The 11,333-nt window shown below is 43.8% G+C and overlaps 1 protein-coding gene across 2 annotated transcripts; it reads left to right on the top strand.

Annotated features, from left to right (window-relative positions):
• Nucleotides 1-1,718: 1,718 nt before the first annotated feature.
• On the top strand, nucleotides 1,719-9,139 carry LOC127595205 (tumor protein p53-inducible nuclear protein 2). Of its 2 annotated transcripts, none has more exons than XM_052056842.1 (4): nucleotides 1,719-2,003; nucleotides 4,570-4,925; nucleotides 5,527-6,088; nucleotides 6,174-9,139. In XM_052056842.1, the coding sequence occupies exons 2-4, from the start codon at nucleotides 4,802-4,804 to the stop codon at nucleotides 6,427-6,429; spliced, it is 942 nt and encodes a 313-aa protein (XP_051912802.1). In that variant the 5' UTR covers nucleotides 1,719-2,003; nucleotides 4,570-4,801; the 3' UTR covers nucleotides 6,430-9,139. The 2 variants fall into 2 exon arrangements, with proteins under 2 accessions (XP_051912802.1, XP_051912803.1); XM_052056843.1 differs by having other exon boundaries at nucleotides 1,724-2,003; nucleotides 5,932-6,088.
• Nucleotides 9,140-11,333: the final 2,194 nt, after the last annotated feature.

Here is an 11,333-nt window from a genome sequence, read left to right as displayed (position 1 = left end):
CCGGGTGTCCCCCGCCTACTGCCCGAAGACAGCTGGGATAGGCTCCAGCACCCCCCGCGACCCTAGTGAGGATCAAGCGGCTCGGAAGATGAATGAATGAATGAATGAATTTATCAGTCAGTTCAGTCTGTTAAGTGGGTTGGCTGCAGGGATCTTGAAGGTCCAGCAGGTGGCAGTGGTCAGTGACACAGTATCAGCACAGTATCAACACAGTGTGTCAGTGTGTCGACACGCCTCATGAGGCCTCATGGACCCATCACTAGTAGGCAGCATTTTCACAGCCCCGCTTTGTTCAGCGAAAAGGTCGGTGGTGATGGACAGTCTGAGGCTGGATGGATGCATGGATTGAAGAGCCGACGATGAGAAGAAAGGAGCGTTAGCGCAGAGCGCCGATGCGTATGTGGAAATGGGAGCTGCGGCTTGGAATTGAAGCGGACCCTCATATAGACACAAGGATCGTCTAATCTGGCCGCAACACTGATAGTTATGGTAAGGAGCTTGATTTTCTGCAACAAGACGGTCCCATCTCGGGGTAATAGGAGACAATGACACCTCAAGTGTGTGGTTTATGTCCAGTCTACCTCGTAATTTTGTTTTAGTCGCCGTTGCTGCAGAAACTCCCCACCTCACACAGGTAGGATGTCAGAAATAGCAACAGTGCTATTGTGGCGATCTCAGAGGATTCAGCCATAACTTTAATCCAGTTGTCTCGAACGTACTTTTAAGGCCGCCGTCATTTGCGATTTCCAGCAGTTTTAAAACTCATTTTGTGACCTCCAACGTTTTGTTTTTAGCGTAATTGGTCACCTGACGGAGAAGCGTGGTTTGAAATGAATCAAGCGTCAGAGACGGATGTAACGGAGAATCCGGTAATTTTTCAAAATAAAACATCTTTCGTATTCCGAAATAAATAAAACGGAATTAAGGCAAGTTCTTTCTGTGCGGCCCGGTACCAAATGCCCTGCGAACCGGTACCAGTCCGCGGACTGGCGGTTGTGGACCACCGCTGTATGTCACACATACAGTACATTTAACAAAGTTTATCCAATCCAATCCAATCCAAACATCAGGCCCACACAACGAAACAACAAACACCATGTGACAAAACAAAAGGTAAAAATAACAAAAAAACAACAAAAAAGCAAGGCTCTTGAAGAGCATTTGCCAACGGCTGCCTACTCCAGCGCCATCCTGGAAAAAAAAAACTATTTTACTAATGCATGTGTGTATTTGACCAGAAAAATGAAGTTGTGTGGGGAAAAGATTTGTTGTGGTGTGTTGAAGTGTAGAACCGTTGTAAGTAAGCGCTTATGTATGTGAGCAAAAGAAAATTAATCATGAATTTCAATAATTTATTAATGTGAGTGACACGTTCAGGAATGACGCTTTCAGTAGTGTCTTTGCGAGGTTATCCTGAATTATGTCCCTCACGGGCCCTCATATAGAGCAGACGGTGTGCGAGTACCGACTCAGAGTCAGTTTACCATCCCCCAGGTTTGCATTCTATATTCCAGCCGTGGCAATGGCAGTTGCTGGTCAGAGATCAGCCGGCTCAAGTCCTACTGTTCTCTCTGGGAGCAGGTTGAAGTCTCCGTGGCCCAACCCCCACTCTTGCCGTTTCCCACAGCGCCAGCTTTTGGTTTGTGTCCGATTCTGATTGGCCCGCTGGCTTTATGTGGGCGGAGCGAAGGCGTATCCTTGTGCTTTGTGACCTCACAATCAGCTGTTTTGTACGTTCTACATACTGATCTGAGGATCAGCTGTAGGCAGCAATAAATAGGAGGAGAAACGATAGCGCAGGCTCGAAAAGCTGCAGATGTTATGATCTGAAACACTGGTGTAATAATTTACACGAAGCTCTTCTTCTGAGAAGAAAGCCTTTTATTTTTATACGATGGTGTTTTAACTACCTCTCTTAAAGGCTATCTAAAGCTATGCTTTAAAAATTGTAGTTCCTACTGTGTGTGATCTCGTTTACAACTTGAATAATATTGCAAAGGCAGGTAAGCAGCTTTCTTTCTTGTTGTTTTTTCGTCGAACCCTCAGTTTAAACACATGACGGCTTTGAAGATGAATTGTCAATCGTCATTCTGGAAAAATTCCATCGCGTATAAATCACCTTCTACCTGCACAACCTAAATCTTTCAATGTCGTGTGTGATTCAAATGGTCTTATGTGTTTTTGCGACGCCTTTTGCTCGGAAGATGACACCAATCTGCATTGTGCAGCCGCTGTTGTGCAAACTGCACCAATTGCTCGATGGGCGATGTTGACGTTTTCAGAGAGGCGGACATTTGAGGTTAAGGTTCCCAGTCAACATCGCTGTTATTTTCCTGTCTGCATTACTCTATTGTCAGTGTAGTTCGACGTCTTGTCGTGTGGGCCGCGTCACCGATCAGCTTCGACTGTCATTGCTTTGACCCTTCAAATGGAGGGTTTACACGGATTATTCATCTGTAACCTGGATACTAACCCATACCGAAGTCTGCCGCTAGCTGGCTTACTCCGCATTCTGCCGTGGAGTTTTACTGTTTTTACATAACGACCAGCGCCGCACATTTAACGCTCATATATTAGATGGTGGTCGACAGGTAGAATAATGACGCCATGTCGAATGCAGTAGGACGCATTTCCTGTGGCTTCACGACTACCGCGTCCTACAATTTCCCTGCGTTTGCGCCTCAGACGCTTTTTTTGTTGCGATTTCGTGACGACATTGTGACGCCACACATCTTGTTTTCACCCCTGGGCACGCCCACTATGTAATCCCCACCCCTACAGGCAAATGAGGCACTTTTCATCTGTAATATTGGGTCCTGATAGGGAAGTCACTGTACAATTGAGTTTTTAAGACATTAGGCGTAAAATAGAAGTACAATGACTTTCCGAACGCCCTCTAGAACGAACCAGTGCCGCGGTGAGCAAACGTTTATGCTCAAGGGCCACATTTGATAAATTGACAGATGGACCGTTTATCAATGAAATAACATCATTATCATATCTTGTCGCGCCAGTACTGCATCCATTGCTTGGCAGGATCACTAGTGTCTAAGAGGTCCTGATCTGTGCAGGTGGGCCACAGTTCACAGTCCCGAAGAATGTGCTCCGTTGTTTGTATAGAATGATTTAAGTGTTACGGTTCACTGTCTACATCCCAAAAGCCCACATAAAACTCTTTCCTATCACAATTCTCACAGCGTCCACCCATATTTCTGACGAACAAATCACAATGTTTGATTCTATAAATTATATCTACAGTGACCCCAAAAATGGCGTGTTTGTTTAACCATGAACATCACAGAGAGAGCCAACGATTTTCAACTGTTCAGATTGTTCCATAACTTGTAAAAATAAAACCTGAATGTGTGGACTGATGAAAAGTATATATTAGTGAAAAAATATTTAATTTACCAAATCATGACACACAGTAGGAGGTTTTGGCCAGATGTGCTCTATGAGTAGTTGCTCTGAAGTTCATTTTTACCTTCGTGTTCTCAAAAAAAGGATAGATATAGCATCTTACCGTACGCACCTGCACTCTTTATCAGCAGACTTATTCAACATTAGTTGAACATTATTACATCATTGTTGCACATTAAGCCAGGCATTATTCCTTGCCTCAGTAAATTCTACAGTGTTGATCTCATTTCCTTTTAATTTTCTGTGTGTTCTGTAAATGTGTACTTTCTGTGTGTTGCTTAATGTTATCCACCACTCCCTCTTGTTGTATTCCTTACACTAGCATTCTTTAATTATCACATGTCTAAACCTGCCAGCATCATGAGATCCAACGCAAGATCTGAATCAAAACTTGAGTTTATACATTGATATATTTGTTTTGTTTTTACACAAGGAGGTAATAATTAAAAAAATATCTTATTACTCGTGCGGTTAAAATTCACAGCCGTGTTGAACAACTGAAATGCACACTGTGTGTGTTCTCGCAACATGACCAGTCAAAACGTTTTTGTTTGAGAAACTTGTTGTAACTTTTGACTGGTATTGTGAAAGAGCGGCTAAATAACAGAAACAGCTCTCACTAGGATGCAGCATTCTACATCATTCATCGCAAACCACAATAAACGTTGAAAATGTCTATGGTTGTGCTGATCAAACCTGATACATCAGATTCGTGATCAGGTTTAAATGTTGACACAATTTAATGGAACAGCCTAGCTAGTATTTTAAAACACAAATGTTGATGAGTACTTGATTTTATTGCAAAGTGATGTGAGCTCCTTAATATATGGTACATACTGATTACCTCTGAACACAGGTCATTGTTAAAAAAAAAGAAAAAAAAGCTTTACACTTTCATTGGCATCGTTAAAATATGCAATTTAGGATTAAAAAGCAAACCAATGAGCACACTCTGAATTCACTGTGCTCTTCACTTGTACCATTAGACACAAATCATGTCCACACCATGATGACTGGGTTTTGTTTGGAGGGAATAAAACATGTTGACTTTCTAGCACTATTTGACATTGAACACCTTTCCGAAAATGTGTATCGCCAGTGACGAACACAATTTTGTAACGCCATTATTATCTGTTTGCTCTCTTTCAGGCCTTTGCTCCAAACCAAGTGAACCCTTACATTTGCACAACTGAGGCCCACGCTACCTTCATCCAAACCAAGATTCAGCAAAGGGCTCTGAGTCAAAGCAAAGTCAAATAATAATAATAATACACCGCTACAAGTCTTACGTGAAAACGAATACCATTCAAAGGCAGCTATAGCTTTTTATTTCTTCTTATTTTTTGCTCATCGAGTCTTCAAAACTTAAGGCCGAGCCGTCATGTTTCAACGTCTGAGCAACTTGTTGTTCGGAGAGGTAGACGAAGTGGCAGCTGAACTGAAGGGACCTAATCCCTGTGTGACAGAGGCCGACGAGGAAGGATGGATGCTTGTCAACCTGCCTGGTGAGTCATCTGTAGTTTGACTGCACAGTAGCTTTCGGGAGTTAAGTAACATAAGATGCCTCTTAAGTTGAGAAAACTAGAGAAATTGACTTGAAAGAGCACAGGCGCTGTCCCCACTTGTATTGAACATCATGCTTGGAGGCGAAGTAAAGGGTGTGTGTAGACAGGAATTGGATGTGCTACAGGCCCAGGAGGCAAACCGACTTGAGTTGTTTTCAGCCAGACAATGGAAAGATGCAATTCATTTTGAACATAAACCTCACTCCTCCTTGTTGATATCAATCAGGACAAAGTGGTGTAAAAAAAGTCTTCAGATGCCACTCAAAAACAACACAAACTAGGAGAACTCATTCAAAACCCAAGAGGGTCAACACAACTAATGATGTGACTCTTTTATGTTTTGTGTCTCCTTGCTCCCTCTTCTCCCCCCTCCCCCCGATTTTTTGTACACACCCTTACATCCCCCATACTGGTATGCGTGCGCGTGCGTATGTGATGGCCAAAAATGATCCCTTCTACCTGCACGGCATTTGCATCAAATCCTCCCACATCCAACTTATTGACGTCCCCATCCCTGATGTCATGCGTGCCATGCGCTTAGACGAGTCTGGCTGCATGATGCCAGCCGACGCTGAGACGCAAGCCCAATTTACTATTGCATATCCAATCTCAGACAGTAACCAATCAAACCTGGAAGATGTTCAAACACGGACTGAATCCCTAACTTCTATTCCCCGCTTACCAAACAAGCGAAGGAGGACACGTAGCGGCCGGGCGCAGGGGGCAATATTACCGACAGACCCCGCGGCTAGTCCGAACCCATCAAACACGGGCGTCACTACATTGTCAAGACGGGCCAGACGGTCCACAGCCTCCTCGACTTCTCAGTCGACTTCTCCTGCTGGGAGCGAGTGTGGGGGCAGCGGGGATAGCAGTAGGGCAGGCTCAGAGAGAGGCTGCATGGATGAGAGCTGGTTTGTCACCCCTCCCCCCTGTTTTACTGCAGAAGGAGCCACGGCGGAGGCGAGCCCCATGGAGGACCTGCTCATCGAGCACCCCAGCATGTCTGTGTATGTCTTGCCGAGCAACCTGTCCATGGTCTCCAATGGCAACCTCTCGGTGGTGGCCGAGGAAAGCATTGTGAGCATGGCGAGTAGCGTGAGGTGAGGAATTCACAAAACACTCCCCCCCCTCCCACAACCTCAGCAACTCAACAATCACATTTACCCGTTGTCTCCCCTCCTGCAGCCGAGTGGCCGAGCCAGCTGCTGCTCCAGCCACCCACACCCCTGGGCCATTCAGGGTGAGTTTTGGACCTTATGTCCAGCCTAAGGTCGCCCACGTGGCCAGAGTCCAGCGCAGCAAAACTCGCATGGAAAGGCGCCACCTGAGCCGCAACCGCATCCAACGCCAAAACCGCACCAGGGAGCAGATCCCCCGCCACGCAAGTCACGCTCGAAACACCTTCATGCACCAGCCTAGCAAGCGTAACTTCTGCCACTAGACTCCCGAGAAACTGGGGGCCATCATCTATTCTGAGGGCATTAGCAGAGCATAGTCTACCCTCTACGCCGACTTCTTTCGCCAACAGAAATTCTGTCTAATTGAGTTTGTAATACACTTTAGACTAATTGGATTCTTTCTATTTTGCAGTTAAGCCCTCAGAGTGGAACGGAATAGATCTTACCTGTATCTTCTGCCGTGTCTAAAAAAAAAAGCAACAAAATGTTCATAAAAGTTGAAGTCAGTAAGAAGCTTTGTTCATTTTCTCTTTTTCAGTAAACTGTCTTGGACTCTTTCAAGACCAAGGCATTTTTTTTCAACATTTAACATGAACGATCTTCTCTGACTGAACAGAAAAGAAAATCGTGGGAACTTTGCATGACTGCAACGTGACTGAACTTGATTCGCACAGAAAGCAGCTCATCACATCCTCATAGCTTTGTTAATATATCTGCATGAACATTTTAGTTTTGTCCAGAAAAAACAGAAATGGATGGATATACCATGTGTGATGATTGTGGAATGATAAGCGCAATGAAATTGATTTTATATATTTATTGGAGCAAACCAAATTTAACATGGTAACGGAACATTGTGTGAGTCCTCACGTCGCACTTTGAGAGCGGTGAGCGCAAGTAGGCGATGGTGCGAGCGTGAGAGCAAAATACACTAAAGAGTAAATGGAATGAAGCAGCGACTTAGACGCAATGGCTGAGAGTAAGAAGAAAAGCAAAGCGTGAAGTGTTGTAGAGCATTCAGAATTTAAATGTGTTGATGTCGAACAAATGTACAAGTTAAGTTAGCTTTTTAATCGAAAAATATTTACAGGCTCATGATATTTTCAGTAAAATAATTGAAGACAGACCTTGCGCGTGGGTTGCATGATATGACGAGATATAGTAAGTGTGCAGAGACCGGTATTGGTGGTACAATTCTTTAGTTTGTTTTGCAGTCTGCAAGGTTCCACCAATATCAATCTGTTCACGAAGACAAGATCAATGCATTAAAACTTGGCACATGGCATGATAATGACCATTCAATTGTGTGGCGAATGTGCCAGCAGAAGCAATGTGCCCAGCGCACACCAGCCACAGTGTGCGCTGTGATTCTCCACTTTTACGAAACAAAAAAAAGCAAATGTGATGGCTTTCCTTTTTTTTCTTTCTTTTTTGCTTTAAGAAAACTAATCTAAAACTTGGATTAGGTCTTTTGAACATCACCACCCGCTGTTTGTTCCTGTCTGCTCACCAAATTCTTATCATTGTCCAACTAGAGGTTCAGCTTAATGATATGTATGAAACAATATTAAACAATGGTGCTGAAGTGTAAAATAATGTTTGTACATTATTGGAGACATGGATGTATGTTTGCACTGTCATTCATTTTTGTGAGTCAAGAGTTTTAGTGGTGTGCTGTGTGCTTGTGTTTTTCTTTTGTGACCCTTTCATTGGTCCCCCCACCCCAAAAAAAAACATTCGTTATGATAGTCCTTTATTATGCTTGTAAATATTTTTAGTGCTTTGTTGGATGTCAAAGCTCCCTGTGACCTGAGGTGAATGCTCTCTGCATCCCTTTGCCGCTCCTTATCAAAATGGAAAGGGCTGCATCCTTGCCCCCCATTTGAGTCGCATCTTACTGAGGAGCACAATGAAAATCACTCCAGGCTGAGAGTCGATGTTCCGTAGGCTTGCTTACACTGCCTCCCAGAAGGTCCGCTTGGACTTTTGAGAGGATGGTCACATGGCTGTAGTGCAATCTGTTTTGCTGTGTTCAAAAGAATTGGGGGCGAACCGGTGATTCATTCGCATTCTTTGGAAAGCGAATGGGAGTTGTTTTTTTAACCAAGTAATTTAATTGTTCTTTTTAATCCCCTACCAAAATTGTTGTTTCATAAACTAATCTCATAAAAAAGGTTTCTTAAAATATGATAGTCCCCCCCTCCCCCGTTTACGATACAGTATGTGTTGTGCAGGGTATAGATATGAAATGACAATGCACAACTGAATTATTGATGAGCTCACAGATCTATGTGTGCAAGAGTGTGGGCAAATGTATGTGCATGCATGTAAAATGCAAAGCTCAAGCCATGTGTCCTGCTTATTTTTATTTGTTTTGTTTCCACGTCTGTTGTCATGTAGGAAGAAAATGTGAACGATGTGTTGTGTGTAAGCTTCGGAAAGTGTGCATTCAGAGTAAAAGACGGAGTGGTCATACAATGTGGCGAACTCTTTTGATTAGGGAAAATGGAGAGGTAAACGATGAGGCAGGATACCGTTTCTATTTAAAGAAATCAAATTATCTATCTGTGTCATATATGCTTGTATTTTTCTGTACAGTAATTAGAGCTAGGATGTTTTAAAGGAATGTCTGGGGAGTTTCTGATGTTTATGTTGTGCCCTGAATGATGGCACCTTCCCAACACCTGGGCTTTGGCCCATGTTACATCTCAAGTAGAACACACCTCCCCATGACAGAAATATTTAGACACACAAAATGTAGTGTATCTGATAGCTATGGTTATTGTGCCTTTCACTTTTTTCTGCATGGTTTTTGTGATTTCTTCCCCCCCTTATCCCTAAAGTGGACAGTTGTTCACGGACAGGCAAAACCTATGCAAAATGAACTCATGAGTATTCCAGCATCTGTTCAGAAAATACAGGTACCCACCCAACAATCCACTCTTGAAACAATACAATAAATGCTCAGGTTAACGCCTGAATCCCGTGTCGTTATTTTCATGTGGGGGAGAGCCACAATGATGAGTGCAATGACTGCGACGGGTAGGCAGGAAGAAAATGAACAGCCATTTATTAGTACAGTATTCTAGTAGTTCACAATATATCTGGAGCGGTACAGTATATTAGGAATACCGTACACTGAAAAATAAATTAACAGATGCACAAAAAGTCATATTTAAACAAACCATTTATTTTTGGCTGTCCTACATTAAAATTATTAAATTGTAAATATATATAAAGTTTAAAAAAACTCCTCGTCTCACCCCTCGGGTGGTGTCCGTCCCTCATTCAGCTCGGGTCCTCTACCAGAGGCCAGGAAGCTTGAGGGTTCTGCGCAGTATCCTTGCTGTTCCCAGCACTGCACATTTCTGGACTGATGTCCGATGTTGTTCCCGGGATCTGTAGCAACCACTCATCTAGTTTGAGGGGTCACTGCCCCGAGTGCTCCGACCACCACAGGCACGACTGTCGCCTTTACCTTGCAGGCTCTCTCCAGTTCCTCTCTGAGCCCTTGGTATTTCTCGAGTTTCTCGAGTTCCTTCTTCCGATGTTTCCATCACTTGGGACCACTACATCCACTACAACGGCTTTACTCTGCCCTTTATCTATGATCATGATATCTGGTTGGTTCGCCATTACCATCTTGTCAGTCTGGATCTGGAAGTCCCACAGGATCTTCGCTCTGTCAATCTCCACCACCTTCGGAGGTGTTTCACATTTTGACCTTGGGGTTTCCAGTCAGTTCTTCCAGTAGAAGAACAAAAAGTATGTAAGTAAATATAAATGATAAAATAGTAGCATATTCAGATTGGGTCAGTCGGGGTGAGTCCAGTTTTTTTAGGTCAGGTCTGTCTATTCAATAGCCTGACAGTCGGCAGGAAGGAGCGGCGATACCTCTCCTTGCAGCGCCGGTGTATCAGTGGCTGAAGAAGCTGTCCAGTGCTGTCAGGGGGGCCGTGGGCTCATGATGGTAAATCCTATTGGAGTTCTAGGTAAGACATGGGCCGCTGCAATATGATTAACTCCTGCATCCATCCAGGACACCCTCTAGATTAGCGCAGGCTGGTGCAGTCCCAACCAAGCCTTGAACTGATGAAGCCTACTCACATGAGAGGCGAAACGTCTCCTAAGCTTGACATCACACCAGTGGCAATTCAATAGCCGAGAAAGAAAAGAGCCAAAAGCTTGCCCTAGGATACACAGAATAAATGCGATGTCAACTCCAAATTTGTATCACATTTAAACAAGATTTATAAAATACGTACAGTATATGTATCACATTTGTACCAAAAAAACCCCAAACAAACTATGAAGTTGATCAGAGTCAGTGATATTCATAACGCTGCATCAACAGTCAGCTAATCGTACTGTAGCAAGAACGTGTCGTGCCTAGAATTTGAGTGGGAATTCCAAGTATTGCACTCAGACCGACGACCGGTGTCTAAATTGCGTTAAGAGAGCCCTGATCATGTGTTAAGCTTTCTTTGTTGATTCTGGTGTGAAGTACGATGGAGAGAGCAAGAGTGAGAATCGTGTGATTTTAGAGGCTTATGAATATGATGTGGAGAAGAGGAGGAAAAGAAAGTGATCGAGAAAGGAAAGTTAAAAAAAATAGAATCACTGATGAGATCAGAACTACAATAGGTGACCATCTAATAAACTGTGGAATAACCCAGAGCCCTCTTTCTCAACTGGCGGACCGCGATCCACGACCGGACCGCCGACCTCCTCTGTCCGGGCCTCCTCTGTCCGGACCCTCGGCAAATTGTATAAAATAATAAATTATAAAGTGATTTTTCCGTTATACAATTTCTATTTTTGGTCTATAATCTGCGCATTACCGCGATCGCTTGTTAAAATTATCCGTTGTATTATTTGCGTGCACGAACAGATGTATTGCAGAGGACGCAGCAGCGCGACTCTGTGTGTGTGTGTACAATGTTTGACGAACTGGAGACGGGGGCATGTCGGCGATAACGACGCGCTGATTGGCTCCTCTGAATTTAAGGTGTGCCCATACATCAGCGTCACGCATTCAAAATGGATGATTGTGTCAGGAAACAGACGCATGCGCGACGCCACAGTGTGCTCATAGCTTCAGCACAGGAGAGCCACACACAGACAAGACAAATCGCGGCAGGTTTTAATTGTGTGCAGTTTTGCTCCC

This window comes from Hippocampus zosterae, chromosome 2 (assembly GCF_025434085.1).
Source record: "Hippocampus zosterae strain Florida chromosome 2, ASM2543408v3, whole genome shotgun sequence".
NCBI classification, from domain to species: Eukaryota; Metazoa; Chordata; class Actinopteri; order Syngnathiformes; family Syngnathidae; genus Hippocampus; species Hippocampus zosterae.
This window is presented reverse-complemented; position numbering and strand designations above follow the sequence as displayed.